Source organism: Ursus americanus, chromosome 16 (assembly GCF_024610735.1).
Source record: "Ursus americanus isolate L20-20 chromosome 16, mUrsAme1.1.p, whole genome shotgun sequence".
Lineage (NCBI taxonomy): Eukaryota > Metazoa > Chordata > Mammalia > Carnivora > Ursidae > Ursus > Ursus americanus.
The window spans coordinates 47,684,979-47,703,462 of record NC_142142.1 but is presented as its reverse complement, the minus strand read 5'-3'; the positions used below and the strand labels follow the sequence as shown (position 1 = coordinate 47,703,462).

The window sequence follows — 18,484 nt, the reverse complement described above, 5'->3', positions numbered from 1 at the left end:
AACATAAATTATCTTTTCCCGTCTAAATTATTTGACTGTAGTCCAGTTACAATTTTTTAGAATATTCCAAAGCTAATAAGTCATTGTTCTAAATCTTTATTATCATGGGACGGCAGTATAGATGCAGAATATGAGGAAGATTGTATCACACAATTTCTGGGAGAATTCCTCCAAAAACCTTTAAATTATCCATTTGGGGGTATTTTTTTCTTTTTATTATAAAAATAAAATATGAGGAATGGTGGTTAGCAAGAGGTTTATGTTTTTATTTAACTGGGGTTATATGATCATTGTTATTCTTCATGCTGTACTTGGAGTGCAATTCCTCTTCATGTTCTTTTGCCCTTAAAAGAGTTGAAGCCAGGCCGACTGTCATCTCCTGTACGGGAGCCCTTCGCAGCGTTGGTATTCAGGCCGTTGAGTGCAGTACAGGACCAATCCGTGTGTGGACCATTTAGTTGTGTGGTAGCCACAGACTGAACTCCACATCCTGGCCGTACGTCACACAAATGCTTGGTACCATTGGATCACAAAAGGGATAAGGCGAGAGAATATGTGCAGACTGGTATAAATGACTTACATTTTACACTGAAGCCTAGTGTGTTTTTCTCTAAAAGATAGCTCATTTCTTCATTTGCAAAATGAAGATAAAGATGGTCCCACTTCACAAGGTTAGTGTGTGGTACAGCTGGACTAGTGTGAAGACCGTGCCCTCTGACCTGCTTCTCTGAACCTTCTTGGCATTAGTCCACTTCCCGGTGATTTCAGAGCTCCTGACCCGTGTAGTACACATAAATCCGAGGTGAAATACACATTACTTTTTCTTTCCACCTGTAGTTCTCAACACTGGGTACCTTTCTGGCATAAGCTATGGAGCTCTGGCAAGGAACAGAATCCAGGTCCCAACAATGAAGCTCATCTCACCTTCGAAGCTCTTGATTTAATAATTTATGGTAGATCCTGGGAATTAGTGTATTTTTGAAATTATACCAATGATTTTATTTTTTTTAAAGATTTTATTTTATTTATTTGAGAGAGAAAGAGCTCATGTGGGAGGGTAGGGGGAAAGGCAGAGGGAGAAGCAGATGCCCGCGGGGCAGGGAGTCTTATGTGGGGCTCAATCCCAAGACTCCGAAATCATAACCCAAGCCGAAGGCAGCTGCTCAACAGACTGAGCCACCCAGGCACCCCATACCAATGATTTTAAATAGGACATATTTAAATAAAAATAAATACAGTATAACATACAGCCAGGTTGACATGTTGGTTCGTACTATACTTATTATGTTAGTAATAGTTATATTTACTGAATGATTTTGTGCCATTATTCAGCAAACATTAGGCGCCCACTATGCAGTAGTGAACTAGGTAAGTACTATCCTTGCTTTCATGGAGTTTATATGCTATTGGGGAATAGGTAAGGAAATAAATTTCTGAAAGGTGTACCAATCACTGTGTTAAGTGCTTTACACATGTATTAATCCAATTCACAGTCCTGTGAAACAGGTGGGTCCTGTTTTCACTGTGTTACAAATGAGACGAGGGAAAGTGAAATAACCCATCAGACCGCACAGCTAGGAAATGTTGGAACCTGGTTTGAACCCAGGTTTTTTGACTGTGAAACCAATGCTAACTATTCTGTTCTACTCCTTTACTCATAAAGTTTAGTCACCACATTGAGGCTTAATCCATTTACTGGGCTAACATTTACTTCATACTTGTTTAAGTTAGTTCTTTATTCTTTTTTCCGGGGTATATTTATAATTTACCGGTGGTGGTATGCTAGAAGAACAGTGGTTCCGATTTTTAAATCCTAGATTTGGTTTTTATGACGCTGAGACCTTAGTCAAATTATTTAACATTTCCAAGCCTCAGTTTCTTCATTTTTTAACATGTAGATAGTTATCTTGCAAGTTGTTTTGAAAATTGAGTGAAATAAGCTATATCAAAGAGACGAGTACTATGCAGAGCAAATAGTTAAGATCAGGAATGCTGATTTCCTTTTTTAAAAAAACTCTTCTTTTCTACCAAGTTGCTAGCTAAATCATTAAATTGATGATCGTGTTTTCTCTTTTCTTATGTAGTTATGGATGCTTTTTGGTTTTTGAGTATATGTATTTTGAAGTTTGATCATCTTTGAACCAAGCTGAAACCGTTTCTAAGTGATCGTGGCTGTGTAGTCAATTTGGAACACTTGAGCTGTTACTGTGTGTTCTTCAATAAACCTTTAATTAGCCTTAATGTTGTACGGAGGACAAAAGAAGGGGAAATTCAAAGAGAATTGCATGACCCAGTCTCAGCTCTTTAGAAACTTGCAGCCTAAAATGTCCTTGAAACTGTCTTTTCTCCATTTATCAGAGAGAATATCATATAGAACAAAATCAGAAACCTTGCCCAAAGCAACATGGAAGGTCTTTCTTTTGTACCATTAATTTTCAATGATGTCACTGTTTCATAGAAAGATTAAATTATTTGCTGAGATTTGTTGAAATTACTTTTGCCCTCTGCAGGTACCATCACTAACACAGGACTCCCTAATATGAATGGCCCCTCTCCTGGAGATCCATCACTTAAGCTTTGTGAGCATGCTATTTAAAAACTCCTCTGACTGCTGCCTGATATGCATTTCTTTTTTTCTCCCTAGGTCAGTAAAATTGTGTCAAATGTTCCCCAGTTGGAGTTTCTAAACCTGAGTTCCAACCCTCTGAATTTGTCGGTTTTAGAAAGAACATGTGCTGGGTCCTTCTCTGGGGTTCGCAAACTTGTCCTCAACAACAGCAAAGCTTCTTGGGAGACAGTCCACACGATACTGCAGGAGTTACCAGAGTAAGCCCAGAGAGCATGATGGAGAGGGGTCGCCATCTTTGTTAGTACATAGAATTACTGCTGATCTCCCATCTCAGAAACGCTAGAACAGCAGAGTGGATGGAGAATGAGGTCAGAAGAATGAAGTAGTAAGAATGACGGTGTGAGGGTCATTTAGTAGCATTTTCATTGCAATACGTGCTCAATGTTGAGTAGCACCAAGACATAGGATCTGTCATCCTTTGGCTAGAAAATATCCCTGAGAAGCACTTTTCCATTTTAATCTTCTGATTACCTGATTTCAGAGTTTTGCCTCAGAGCTTTTCTTTGGGAGGAAAAAAAAATCATAGTATCTATAAAATATGTTAATGCTTAGATGATTAAGTGCCTCGCTGGCCTGATGGGAAAATGGAACTCTTTTCAATAGATTAAACAAGAAATTATGTTTCTGTTTGTCAGTTTAGAAATACTCTCTTAGATTTGTTTGTATCTAGCTTTGAGTACGCACGTAAGTGTTCAAAGGAAGTAGTTTGAAGAAATATGTGAGACTATAGTTTGTCTAACTGTGGAAATGATAAAGGCCTTTTGAATCTGTTCTCTCCCCATTTATTCCATCCAAGTTTCTCACTGTCCCTCTCATGAGATTGGTTTCCTCACTGCATGCAGCTTCTAGCACAGCGTAGAATGAGCTTTTAAATCCCAGTTCCACTGACTGACCATATGACCTTTGATAAGGTCATTAACCTCACTAAGCTCAGTTTCCTTGTCTATAAAATGGACATAATTGTATCTATCTTGCAGAAATAGCAGTACAGTCCATGAAGCACTTGGAGCAGGGCCTGCTTCATGGTAGAAATTCAGTAAATGACAGTTACTATTTCTGTTTCTAAACATTTTATTCATGCTGTTTATGGGATTTTCCTCTATGTCCTTGCAACTTATGCCAGTCTACCCTTCCTTCCAGGCCATGCATTCTTTCCTGATTATTCTAACTGCAATTTCAATTCCACTCCTGTATGAACTGCTATTGTACTTGGAGTTAGTACTGCTTTATTTGGCACTTAGTTATTTAAGCACAAAATTGATTTAGTCCTGGGTTATATCATTCTCTGCTGTTTTATGTGTTTTAGGTTTTGTCTTCCCAGCTCTATGTAAGCTTTAGGAAGACGTCTTTATATTTTCCCCACAATCCCTACCAGAGTCTCCCACGTAGTAGGCACTTATCTACTGAACAAATGAAAGTAGCTGCAAAGTAGAAACTTAACTGCTTTAAACAATGAAATATTTCCTTTTCTCTCTGCAGTTTGGAGGAGCTCTTCCTGTGCCTTAATGACTATGAAACAGTGTCTTGTCCTTCTATTTGCTGTCATTCTCTTAAGCTACTACATATAACAGACAATAACCTCCAAGACTGGACTGAAATCCGGAAGTTAGGAGTTATGTTTCCTTCACTGGATACTCTCGTCCTGGCTAACAATCATCTGAATGCTATTGAGGAGCCTGATGATTCACTGGCCAGGTTGTTCCCTAACCTGCGATCCATCAGCCTCCACAAGTCAGGTGAGGCACCGGCTTGTTCTCGTTCTACAAGCAAATCGATCTGAGCGTATGCATGAAATAAATGAAAGCCTGTTTCTTTCACTCGTGGCTCTGGCTTCTTATAGGATGCGTTTTCAAGAGTAACATGCAGATGCCTATTGATTAGCTAAATTTAAGGTGTTCGTTTTCATGAATGCTCTGATAAATGTCAAGTGGCAGAGCATCCTATTTTATCTATTAAAGGGGTCCTGCTATGAAAGGAGTGAGGTGAAATTGATGAATTGGACAGTAAAAGGCAGAGTAAGAGGAGTACAGAGAATTACAAACTAGACTATTTTGTCTGGATTTAGATTAAGGAATTTCAACCTACTATACCTTGTAAAGGCTCACTTTTCTAGTATTTATATATGATTGATTGCCAGTTTGCTGCCATCCAATTCTGTGTCTCACGGGAATACATATTTTTAGCCTATTTTTTTTAAATTAATAAACTTCATCTTTTTAGGACAGTTTTAAATTCAGAACAGAATTGATCAGGAAGTACGACGTTTCCACATCCTCCCTGCTCTCACATACGCACAGCCATCCCACTGTCAGCGTGCCAGCACCAAAGTGATATATCTCTTCTAGTTGAGCCTATGTTGACCCATCACCCAAAGTCCACGGTTTACATGAGGGTTCACTCTTGGTGTTGTACATTCTGTGGGTTTGGACAAATGTGTAATGACATGTCTCCTCCTTTATAGTATCGTTCATAGTAGCTTCACTGTCCTGACTACCTTCTATGTTTTGCCTGTTCGTCTCTCCGTACCCCCCAACCCCTGACAACCACTGAGCTTTTTCCTGACTCCATAGTTTTGCCTTTTCCAAAATGTCGTATAGCTGGAATCATAAAGCGTGTAGCCTTTTCAGATTAGCTTCTTTCACTTAGGAATATGCATTTAAGTTTCCCCCATATCTTTGCATGGCTTGATAGCTCATTTCTTTTTAGCACTGAGTAATGTCCCATTGTCTGGATGTCCCACAGTTTATCCACTCACAAGCTGAAGGACATCCTGGTGCTTCAGAGTTTTGGCATTTATTAATAAAGCTGCAGTAAACCTCCGTGGGCAGGGTTTTATGTGGACATAAGTTTTCAGTTCACTTGGGTAAACGCCAAGGCGTGCAATTGCTAGATCATATGGTAAGAATATGTTTAGTTTTATGAGATACTGCCAGCTGTCTTCTGAAGTGGCTGCACCATGTTGCATTCCCACCAGCAAGGTCTGAGAGCTCCTGCTGCTCCACGCCTTCGTCGGCCTTTGGTGCTGTGAGTGCTCTGTGTTTTGGCCATTCTTACAGGTGTATAGTGGAACTTTGTTTTAACTTGAAGTTCTCTAATGACATATGACGTTGAGCATTTTTTCATATGCTTCCCATTTGTGTATCTTCTTTGGTGAGGTGTTGGTTCAGGTCTTTTGCTCATTTTTTAATTAGGGTTGTTCATTTTCTTATTGTTGAGTTTTAAGAGTTCTTTGCATGTTTTGGATAACGATCCTTTATCATATATGTCTTTAGCAAATATATTCTTCCAGTCTGTGGCTTTTCTTATTCTCTTGACATTGTCTTTCAGCCTATTTCTTAAAATAACTTTGTAACTAAAAATAACTCTAATCTACAATCGAAAAAACATACACAGTTTAATTTGCCTAGAAGTCATAAGAGTAGGAATTAGGTTTTAAAAACCAGTATTTTGCCTAAGGAAGCTGTTGATTGCACAACTCGACACCCCTTGAGCTAACCCTGTTCTTCCTGCTGGATGGAAATAAAATTCTGAAGGGAAGAGAGTGGTTGTGGCTTGGAATAGCTATGTACCAGAGCCCTCGTATATTGCTCCTCTGCTTTTACCCATGCTGCAGGTGGATAGAAATAGGAAGGGACTACCTTCTCTGAAATAGATTTAACGTGTTGTAAAATTGACCAGCTTCATTATTACAGGCATATTTTTCCTAGCAGTGCCAAGTATCGACTTGGAATGATATATTTGCTCACAGCCATAGGAAGAATTTTTTTTTTTTAAGCATGAAACAGTTTTAATTTGTTGAATGTTCTTACCAATGGTTCAGGTTCTCTGTTTTTGTTTGTTTTACTTTTTTTTTTTTTTTAAGATTTTATTTGTTTATTTGACAGAGAGCAAGACAGCCAGCGAGAGAAGGAACACAAGCAGGGGGAGTGGGAGAGGAAGAAGCAGAGCAGGCTCCCAACGGGGCAGGGAGCCCAATGTGGGGCTCCATCCCAGGACTCTGTGATCACGCCCTGAGCCGAAGCAGATGCTTAACAACAGGCACCCCTGTTTGTTTTATTTTTTAAAATCTGTTTTCCCTGTCCACAAAATGAGGATAGTATGTAAGAAAGAAAATATTTAGTTTCTGCTTCTGCTGACCTTGCCCCGTTTTAGAATTTGTTAGGTAAAAATTTGAGTCTGACAATATCAACTCTGATCAGAAGTTCTGTTCTGTGAGTCTGTATTTGATGAAAGACTTGACCACATCACCTTTTTTATGTAATCATGGCATACACCTTGCTTACTGAAACCACCAGAGATGCTCTTTACAAGTCATTTGGGTGGAGAATCAGTACATTAGTGGGGTGTTGGAGAATAAAGTTCTCTGTCCTTGACCACTGGGGTCACAGGGATAGGAGAGGCTATAGGGAAGTTTTTATGGTGTTTATTCTGTTCTTTCCTCGGATGAAGAAGATGTTCAGGATCTCTAACTAGGTTATAAGGATTTTAACATTTCAGGAATTAATTGAAGTAATTTTTTTCTATGTTCGTCTTCTTATTTGTGCGCTTTTCTGTATTTACTTAAACAGTATGTTTCTCAAATTAGGTTTGCAGTCCTGGGAAGACATTGACAAACTAAATTCATTTCCCAAACTTGAAGAAGTGAGATTGCTAGGAATTCCTCTTCTGCAGCCATATACCACCGAGGAACGGAGGAAATTGGTAATAGCCAGGTCTGTTGTCCTGATTACTCTCCTTTCTTCTCTCGGGGCCTTGTTTCATTAGAAGGATAATGCCCTACTGGGGGGGGGAGTGCCCTGTAAGTTTATCTGTTTCTTGTACCTTCAAACCCTAGGAGAAAAGGAACTCAATATGGTAAGAAAGATAGGAAATGTAATTGGCCTGCCAACACCAATGAAACATTCCCTCACAAATCTATTCTATTTTTATACTTTTTAATATTTACAATATTTGAAGTCCTGTTTTGGATTATGAAGAAAAATTAGATATAATAAGGAATGATTCAATTTTAGTTGTCTATATTTTCTCTGTTAACATAGTGGTCATTTAAAGTGTAAATACCTAAATATTGGGATATTTCATTAGTGTGAAACTTAAGAGAGCAGCGTCTATGTTTTCTTCTTGAGTATAGAGTGACTCAAACATGACTCAAACATCGCTCTGTTCTTCCTCTGACTCTTCTGCCTTTTGTGTCTCTGACTCTGCTCCCCAAGACCACTGAAATGAGTGTTGATTTCTGTATGAGCCTTTAGCAATGATAAGATTCTGGCTAAGATGTAAAGGGCCATGGACCTTTCATCTGTTTTCATTGTGTACTATGCATAGTAGTTTTGAAAGGGGCTTTAGAGTTCCTTAAAGACGAGTGGTTCTTCAAACAGGGTGTTGATCCTTCTGCCCAGCTAACACCCAGCAGATCCATACTGCTTTCCAGTTGTGGGCATACACATTAATATCTCACTGGAGAAATAAATTTCAGCGTACTTTTCTTCTAAAAAGAATAAGGCTTGTAGTAGGCCTTATGCTTTATTTTCTTTCCATAATTCTTTTGTAAAGATAATAAATTAATTCCTGGACAGGAGAACCCATTTGTCCTGACTTCTTGTAGACCTGTACTGTCCACTGTGGTGCCGTTAGCCCTGTGTGACTTTTGAGCACTTGAATTATGGTTAGTCTGAACTGAAAGTGTAAAATATACACTGGCCTTTAAATACTTTATATGAAAAAAAGAATGTAAAGTATCCTATTAGTTATTTTTTAGTATTGATTACAGGTTGAAGTGATTAAATCCTTGATCTATTGGATTAAATAAATTAATCAAATGAATTTCACCTGTTTTTATTTTTTTAAATATGGCTACTAGAGAATTTAAAATTATATATGTGGCCTGCATTATATTTAAGTTGGACAGTGCTGGCTAGGATCTTATTTTGGAAGGTAAGGTATAATTACAAAAGGTCAGTGTCCCATCTAAGGATGAAACTTTACATATTTTTGGTCCTTTTGTTTTATACCACTTTAGTTCACGTAAGTAGTTGTACATGAACAGAGTTACATCAAACGTGTCCTCTCAAGAGAGTAAGATGGGGCCACAAACCAGTGATTTTATTTCTAAAGCTAAATATTCTCACTGTCTTAAAATATCTTTATTTTGGTTTTTACTTACAGATTGCCATCAGTTTCCAAACTTAATGGCAGTGTTGTTACTGATGGTGAGCGAGAAGATTCTGAGAGATTTTTTATCCGTTACTACGTGGATGTTCCACAGGAGGAAGTGCCATTCAGGTAAAAGCCCCTCACTGGTTTAACAACATTTACAAGTATTGAGGCAATTTAAGAACTGTTGTGTAAGAGCAAATCTAATAATTTGTTACTGGACCCTCTTAGAGGACTTTGGTGATAGGTTAAAAAAAAAAAAAAAAAAAAGGGAAGAAACACAAAGCAAACCCATTTTATCTCATTTTCCACAGTGTATTTCTTCTAGCCTTGCACTTGTATTAAGAATGGTTGGGTAAGTATTTGACTCCTTCCACTTCATACTCCATATCATTGATTCCTGTTCGGTCCTCTTCTCCAGGGACACATCTTCACCTACCCCCAAAGCTGGTCTCTTCTTTCACATTGATCTGCTTTCAGGATATACTAAGTTCTGCAGTTTGGAAGATTTGGCAAATAGGCATTAGGTTGAGAGAATATGAGGAAAGGACTAGAAAACAGACTCTTGAGGAAATACTAAAGGAATTAGGATGGTCAAGAATGAAGAGAGATGCCAAGGGCTGAATTAGTAATTACCTTTAAGTATATGAAGAGTTAGTGTACATGGTTTGAGGAGGAACTGCCTTTTTTAATATTCATTTATTTTTTTTATTTGAGTATTGTTGGCACACAATGTCACATGAGTTTCATGTGTACAACGTAGTGATTCAGCAAGTTTGTATGTTGTGCTATGTTCACCACAAGTGTAGCTACCATCTGTCCCCGGACAATACTATTACACCATTCATTATATTCCCTGGGCTGTACCTTTTTTTTTTTTTTTTTTAAAGATTTTATTTATTTATTCAACAGAGATAGAGACAGCCAGCGAGAGAGGGAACACAAGCAGGAGGAGTGGGAGAGGAAGAAGCAGGCTCATAGCAGAGGAGCCTGATGTGGGGCTCGATCCCAGAACGCCGGGATCACGCCCTGAGCCGAAGGCAGACGCCTAACCGCTGTGCCACCCAGGCGCCCCTGGGCTGTACCTTTTATCCATGCCATCCCTGGAAGCCTGTATCTCCCACTCCCCTTCACCCGTTTTGCCCATCGCCCAGCCCCCTTCCCCCTGGCAACTGCCAGTTCTCTGTATTTATAGGTCTGATTCTACTTTTTGCTTGTTTGTTTTGGTTTTAAAATTCCACATGTAAGTGAAATCATATGGCATTTGTCTTTATGTTATTTATTTCACTTAGTATAATATCCTGTAGGTCCATCCATGTTGTCGCAAATGCCAAGATCTCATCCTTTTTTATGGCTGAGTAATATTCCACTGTGTGTGTATTTGTGTGTGTGTGTGTGCGCGCGCGCAGACGCGCACGCCACATCTTTATCCATTCATCTATTTGTGGACACTTGAGTTGCTTCCATATCTTGGCTACTGTAAATAATGTTGCAGTAAACATAGGGGTGCATATATCTTTTCAAATGAATGTTTGTATATTCTTTGGGTAAATACCCAAAAGTGGAATAGCTGGGTTATCTGGTAGTTCTGTTCTTCATTTTTTGAGGAACTGCCACACTGTTTTCCACAGTGACTGCACCAATTTACATTCCTACCAACAGTGCATGACAGTTGGGAAGGAGCTACATTTAATACTCCATAATTGCAAAAGGAAATGTAGCGGGTATAATATGGGTAAATATACAAGAAAAAAAAATACCCCCAAAACTGGTTTCTGGGTTTTGGTAACTAGAACCACTTACTAAAAATATTATATGCTTTCCTTAATAACTTTAACAAATAATATGAAATCACGTTAGACAAATAGGATGCAAATTAGGAGTGTATGTGAGTCAAATCAGTTGGTCCTTCTGGCTACAAATTTCTGCAATTCTAATTCATGCTTACTAAACATATCTAATTTTCCCCAGACTTTTCCATTATTTACAGGCTTTGAGGGGGTTAGTCCTCTGTAAGGCTTAACCAGTACTATATAAAAAGATTTTGTGGTTTTGTTAGTAGTATTTTAAAGCCTAAATTTTTAAAAAAATATTAGATAAATTAAGTAAGAATTTTGAAGATTGCTTTTTAAAGTTAGCTAAGCACAGCCAAGTAGGGAGAAATAAATATTATTACGCCTTGTCATTCAACCTAGAAATAGTAGGTTAGGCAGCATAAATTTTGTTTTGTTTTATTTTGGTAAAAAATAGTGTAATATCTATAGTTTCATTTGATTCCGTCTAACTTATTAGTGGGAGAAGTAAATATTTGGGCTTTGGCCATAAGTCCATCATTATAGTTTATTTAATTTCATCCACTACAAGGAGTAGTATATATACATGACAGTATGTGGTTTTCTGTCCTGATAGCATAAGTACCCTAAAGTGCCTATAGGCCTCTGCACTAGTCTGTATTCTTGAATGCAGGTCACAGAAATCATCTTTAATCACAGAAGGAATTTATTAGAAGGATATTGAGAAATTACAAGAATTGTTAGGCAAGCTGAGGAACCAGATGTAGATAGGAACCAGGAGCAGCAAGGACAGCCAGGGTTTTACCTTGTATTTGGCATCATGTGTCTCTGCTGGCACTGTCCTCCCTAGACACCACAATGCCCAACTTTCACCACTGGACACTTGTGGCTGTGCCACAGGGTGTGCTGAAAATAATCTCTCACTGACCTTTGCCTTGTTCCCTGAGAGTCAGAGATCTGTGTCTGACCAATGTCTGTGTTTAGGGTATGTGCTTACATTTTGTCTTCAGAGACATAGGGTGAGGGATTATCTGTCACTTTGGCTTCTACAGTGAGAGGTAGAATCTTCCCCTGATCTTGGAACATTTCCCCAAATAGGAACAATTCAGCAAAAAGAGCATCTATTGTAGTCTGCCATTTGACTATCCAACATCTGTGCCTGTACCTTTTCCCCATAGTTGTATATATAAAAAAATTATTCTCACCTGTCCCAATGTAGTCCTTTTACAAATGAAAACACACTTCTTTCTCCATGAAATGAGATAACCTATTTATTCTAATCCTAAAGACTGTGACCAATTAGCTCCTGTAAAAGATTCAAGCTATTTTAATTACCACTCTGGCCTTGCTGCCTGTTTATGTAATTATGCCTACTTTACCACTCACTAGTGGTTAAATGTCCCTGCTTAGTCTCTTCCATTCTTCTTGAAATTGAAATGGGCAAAGTGATTTCAGTATCTTCCAGGCCTATAAAATGTTTTTCAAAGATGTGACTGTTCTACTCACTAACGTATTTTTCAAGGCCTTGGAAAAGGAAGTGTCTTCTGGGTCCTTTTAGGGTTCATGGATGGAGATGGGTGAAAAGGTACCGGGTGGCAATAATTTCCATGATTCCTGTGTCCTGAAGTGTTTTATTTTCTCCTTCTACATCAGCCCCCAAATTCATGGCATCTCAGCTTCCTGTAGCATAGACCGCCACAAGTCCAATTTCTAATCCTCCAACTAAACAGAACTTTAGAACCGCTCTCAGCCACCGAAGCTAGCTTTCTGAACTCAGAGTCTCTGGTAATGTACCTGTATCAACAACATCAGCAAGATCTAGAATTGCTACTTCTTCCTTGGTCAGCACGCTCAGAATCTATTCCTGTACTCATTTCCTGTATTTTTGTCCATATAACCAAAGTCTTCTAATTCTTTTGACGTTTTTGTCGTCAACCCCACAGAGCATGCTGGGATCTGATGGTAGGAGAGCGGAGTGTATGGGTAGGAGAGCAGAGTGTATTTGTAGAAGGATGAGGCAGGTGGGAATTCATTTACTCTTGCAAGGTAATTCCCTTAAGCAGGGGGATTTTACCGCCTTCTCAAGCAAGGGAGGAACAGTCTCATTCAAACTGCTCGCAAGGGGGCTAAGTGAGGATTAGGGATTCAGGATGTTCCCACCCCTCAGTGTTTTCCTTTATGTAAACCTCCACTCCAATTCATCTCCCCCACCCTGCTCTTTTCCCAGCCAGTGCTTCAGCTTTCATATAATAGTCCCAGTATAGGGGCGCCTGGGTGGCACAGCGGTTAAGCGTTTGCCTTCGGCTCAGGGCGTGATCCCGGCATTATGGGATCGAGTCCCACATCAGGCTCCTCTGCTATGAGCCTGCTTCTTCCTCTCCCACTCCCCCTGCTTGTGTTCCCTCTCTCGCTGGCTGTCTCTCTCTCTCTGTCAAATAAAAAAAAAAAATCTTAAAAAAAATCTTAAAAAAAAAAATAGTCCCAGTATGGATACAAATTTAACTGACCTGTAATTCAGCAATCTGGAGCATCAGACTGTTTTTATAGCTACCTCAGCTTTATTGTTGTAAGAGAGAAAAGAGCCTTTTCTTGAAAGTACCTGGGCTTCAGTCTGTGCTTCGAGCCTAGTTTATAGGTATTCAACCTTACTGTTCTCTTAATTTAGCCTGTCCTGTGCCTTTAGAATAGCAGGTGCTCTACCTCATAGTCTTGCCTTCTTCCTGCCCTTCACGTTGGCTTATTCTTGGCAGCACTCTCTCAATCACCTGGAGCTTTCCATGGGACCACAAGTGGTCATTAGTTATTTCACTGCTCCATGTCAAGGCCTTTGCAGAATCCCCTCCATGAGCACTGATATGACACTGGGCCAGACTAGGCCAGAACCCAATTCCAGATTGCCCGTAATTACCTGAGGGGCTCTTGCCAGTGATCTCCCTGCTGCCAATTTCTTAGTGCACACAACAAAAACCAACTCTGGCCAACTTGAGTAGGGTAGGAAGTGAGTAAAAGAATAATGAATACTGTGTGGCTCACAGAATTGACAAGAAAATTCGAGAATTAGTCTTGGGCAGGATTGATGGAAAGCCAGGCACAGCCAAGCTTTCTGTATCTCACTCTACAGACAGGATGCTTCTGACACTGCTCACTGGCCAGTCGTCACACGCTGCTAGATTTCATTGCCCGCCCCCCCCCCCAAGTCCCACCAACATTTACAGCCATGCCTTCGAATTCTTGATTCTTCTGTATCTGTGAATAAGCTCTGTTAGGCCTCGTGTCTTTGCATTTCCAGTTAGGTTAGTTTGTTACCTTTCCATGTTCTGGCTTTCAGGGAAAGAAGAAAGAGAACATTTACTTCTCTTTAGCTTCTCCAGTGGAAAGTAGTTCTTGCTTCTCATCCATCTTGGGTTTTCCTCAGTTCAGAAGGGCATTCAAAGGCTGAACAGCCAAAGTTGATGTATAGCCACTGTAATAGCTGTTCCCTAGTAGTTTTTTGTCTGGTTTTTTGTTTGTTTGTTTGTTTGAAATTTATTTTTAATATTTTGTTTATTTATTTATTGAGAGAGCATATGCAAGCAAAGAGAGGTGCAGAGGACAAGGGGAAGAGAGAGAATCTCAAGCAGAACCCCCCCCCAGCCCTGAGTGCAGAGACTGTTGGGGGGGAGACACTTGATCTCGCCACCCTGAGATCATGACCTGAGACAAAATCAAGAGTTGGATGCTTAACCAACTGAGTTACCAAGGCACCCCTTGTTTGGTTGTTTGTTTGTTTGTTTGTTTGGTTGGTTGGTTGGTTGGTTGGTTTTTCCTAGTAAGTCCTCCGGTAGAATGAGCAATGTACTCAGCAAATATTTTTTGAGTCATTGTGATATGCCAGGAACTGTTTGAGGCACTTAAAAAAGAACTATAATAGCATTCTTGCTGATATCAAGATAGAATGGTGAATAAACATAGAGGAATTTGTATTAAAATGCATTTATTATGAATTAAGAATACTTATATATAAACAGGGTGTTTACCTGTTATCTTTTTAATTGTCTTCCAAATTATATGCATAATCTTTCCCTAAAATACCAATGAACAGTGATTACCACAGTGTGTAGTTAGTAAAAGGTGAAAATTTGACTCTGGATAATTCACTGTTTCATGCAGAACCACATTTGAGCTTTAGTTTCCAGGTAGGATGGAAGTATCCATTTGTTTTGGAGAAAACATTCCTTTTCATTTGACCATCGATTTTTTTAAATCAGTACTTAACTTGATTTTCCTATAAATTCTAACTTCTACAACATCCTTTTCCAGATGTTAGGTTCCCTGAGCTTTTCCTTTTCCTTCCATTTTTCTGTCTTGTGTCATTAAACATGTAATACCTCCACTCAGCTTAGACATAAGAAAAGTAACCAATATGTCTTTCGAGGGCATGAATAAAAAGCCATTATGATCAGCTGAGTGTCCTTTATGGTAGCAAAGTTATTTTGTGAGCCAGTTGAATTACTCGCACACATCTGTTTCCATGTGATGAGTCGTTTCAGCAACAGAAGACCTTAAAGATGATCTAGGAATTTACATATTCTGTTTTTCTACCTCAGAATAAAATACAGGCTCCAGTTACCCGAATCATTTCAAATTTTTTTTAAAGATTTTATTTATTTATTTGACAGAGAGAGACAGCCAGCGAGAGAGGGAACACAAGCAGGGGGAGTGGGAGAGGAAGAAGCAGGCTCATAGCGGAGCAGGGAGCCCGATGTGGGGCTCGATCCCAGGACTCTGGGATCACGCCCTGAGCCTAAGGCAGACGCTTAACGACTCCGCCACCCAGGCGCCCCTGAATCATTTCAATTTTTTATGATCAACAGAATAAAATGTTTAGAGGGCAAAAGGGAAATGTACTTAATTAAGAGTTTTATAATTTCTTACAGGTGCTCGATTATCCTTTTTATTGTTTTCTACTGATAGGTGGAGCTGGAAGTCTAGCCTCTCTACTGTAGATGTTTGTGGTAATAATGGACTAACACGAAAAACTGAGCAATCTCTTCTATGTTTCGTGTTTATTCACTTTGTGAAATAACAGAAGGTGAAAAATCTCTGTTCCCGATTCTTGGCCTTTAAACATCATAGTGTTTGCTTTTCCAATCAATGAACTCTTTCTTTTAAAGCCTTCATCTGTGCCGTGTCTTTTCATGGCTCGTGTAGGAGTGGTGTGCTATTTCAAAATGAGTTCAGTGTGTGCGGCAGGGGGTTGGAAAGATGTCCTCACTGGGCTGGTCATATTTCAATTATTGGGCCCTTATATTTTACCAGAGGAAGTTCTAGGGAATAACTCTGGATTCTAGCTGGGTTTCAAAGGAAATTATTTACTGAATACTTACTACTAACCAAGAGGCACTGGGCCAGAAGCTGGAGACAAAAAGACAAAAAGTAGTGTCTCCTCTCAAGAAGCTTGCCATCTGGGCTATGCTTGAGCCATATTTCCATGGCTGGATCCTCTTCATGTTCCCAACCTCTAAAAATAAAGTTACTGCAGGGATCTGGTCCTCGAACCCCTTCTCTTCTGTCTTCATTACTTAGGTCCTTTTACCCAGTCCTGTGGCTCTGCATGCTTTCTGTATTCTAATAACTGTCAGACTTATACCTCTAGCTCTGATCTGCCCCTACATCCCAGCCTAGTTATTTCCAAATGCCTCCTTGGCCTCTCCACCTGGATGTTTAAACCTCATGTGTTCAAAACCGAACTTTTGATCGCCTCCCTTACCTTTCCCCGGCCCCTCGTCTACTGCCACAGCCGCTCCTCTGCAAGCTTTCCATCGTTCCATTTTTCCAGTTGCTCAGAACAAAAACCTCAGAGTCATCCGTGATTTCTTTCTCCCATACCCCACATCTAGTCCATTGTTGTTGTTTTTTCTTCTTTCAGTGGTACTTGCAAAAACACAGAGAGAATCTGTTTCTTATACCTTTCACTTTAGTTCAAGCCTTCATCATACCTCCTCCTGTAGGGTGTCCCTGAATTTACCTTTGCCCCCTTTAGTTTACTCTCCACATAGGAGCCAGTTTATAAGAACTCAAGTTTATTTAAAAAACAATAAAACCTTCCATGCTCTTCCGGAAACACATCAAGCATGCTCCCACCTCAGGCCTCTGCACTGTTGTCCCTCTTTGGAATGCACCAGGTTATCTGTGTGGCTCTCTCCCTTGGGAATACCTCCCAGACCAGCCTATCTCACAGCTCTGTCCCCCACGATTCTCTTAACCTGCTTGTATTTTTCTTATTTAGCAATACCTAACTGGCATTTCTTATACCCTCTTGGCCTCCCCATGCCGTACCGTAAGCTCTGTAAGAGCGGGGACTTCAATTTTGTACATTGCTTATACCCTCAATGCCTAGAGTGGTACCTGACAACTGTTTAGTAAAATGACTGAATCTTCACACTATGCTCAGGGAGCACGAAGCAGGGTTCTTAGCTCTCCTGGAAGAGGTGGTACTTCCTAGAAAATGATTGAGTCAACTTGGTGAAGGTGAGGGGAGAATATTCCAGACAGAAGGGAATACAGGGGAAGTAAAGGCACAGTGGGAGGAAATAACTCCTTATGTGTAGTGAACTGCAGCAGTTTGATAGGAGTTCGTGAAAAGTAGTAAGCGGGAAGGAAGTAGTGGCAGATAGTGCTGCCTGGGAAGGTGGGGCCAGGGCAGGCCTTTAGAGACCTGGTATGCTCTGCCAGGAGATGAGGACTTTTTCTCGTCTGCAGTGGGAAATCACTGAAAGGTTTCAAGTGGGGAGATTCCTAGGGCAGATTTTGGGAGAAGCTGAGAGAGCCCTAGTTCATAACTGACACTTCGGTAGGGGAAGTATGCATTGCAGGCTGCCGATGTCCTTTGACAAGAGATACACGTTAGGACTGAATTTCACTATGGAATTTGAAATAGTCCTTAAAAAACACACTGTGAAGTTCTCCTTGTTTTCTGGTATTTATGACCCCGATTTCTCTAGGGGTAGAAGAGTATCATTTTTAGGGAGAAAGAAACCTCCACGTTTATGAATGTACAAATCTATCGTTTTTATCATTTTGAGAAAGAAACCTCCGCGTTTATGAATCTGTACAAATCTGTCATTTTTACCTTGCCATTTATCAAATGTCTGTCCACACTGCCTATGCTTATCAGTTTCCTTTATGTTGTGTTTGCCTTATCTCTTAATTTCCTCTGAGAGAGTGAATTTAAATTGCTTATTTAGTACTGAACTAATACCAGTCTTCCTCTGTTAAGTTTGAAAGAGATTCAAAAAGAAAAACCATGTGACTTTTGTCTTAGAAATCAACGTATCATGCATCTTTGGGGATTCAGCTGTTTCTTTTTTTTTTCTTTTTTTCTTTTTTTTTTTAAGTTTTTATTTTAATCGCCTGGTGCTCCTCACTGGTTCATCACTATACTCCTTAATCCCCATCACCTAGTTCACCCATCCTGCCACCCACCTCCCCTCTGGTAACCATCAGATTGTTCTCTATAATTAAGAGTCTGTTTCGGGGGGCGCCTGGGTGGTGCAGTCATTAAGCGTCTGCCTTCGGCTCAGGGCGTGATCCCGGCATTCTGGGATCGAGTCCCACATCGGGCTCCTCCGCTGGGAGCCTGCTTCTTCCTCTCCCACTCCCCTGCTGTGTTCCCTCTCTCACTGGCTATCTCTCTGTCAAATAAATAAATAAAATCTTTAAAAAAAAAAAAAAAGAGTCTGTTTCGGGACACCTGGGTGACCAGTGAGTTACGCGTCTCCCTTTGGCTCAGGCCCTGGGATCGAGCCCCGTGTCTGGCTCCCTACTCAGCAGGGGGTCTGCTTCTGCTCCTCCCTCTGCTCGTGCTTGAGCTCTCTCTCTCTCTCTCTCTCTCAAGTGAATAAATAAAATCTTTAAAAAAATCTTGGTT

The 18,484-nt window shown here is 40.0% G+C and overlaps 1 protein-coding gene across 8 annotated transcripts in view; it reads left to right on the top strand.

Annotated features, from left to right (window-relative positions):
• TBCEL (tubulin folding cofactor E like) overlaps positions 1 to 18,484 on the top strand; it is a 74,884-nt gene that overhangs the window by 30,990 nt on the left and 25,410 nt on the right. For 4 of the 8 annotated variants that reach the window (XM_045797996.2, XM_045797993.2, XM_045797995.2 and 1 more), the window contains 4 exons: positions 2,645 to 2,826; positions 4,109 to 4,365; positions 7,215 to 7,341; positions 8,795 to 8,911. In XM_045797996.2, the coding sequence (XP_045653952.1) occupies positions 2,645 to 2,826; positions 4,109 to 4,365; positions 7,215 to 7,341; positions 8,795 to 8,911 (683 nt within the window). The other 4 variants (XM_087868359.1, XM_087868356.1, XM_087868358.1 and 1 more) reach the window with 4 other exon arrangements.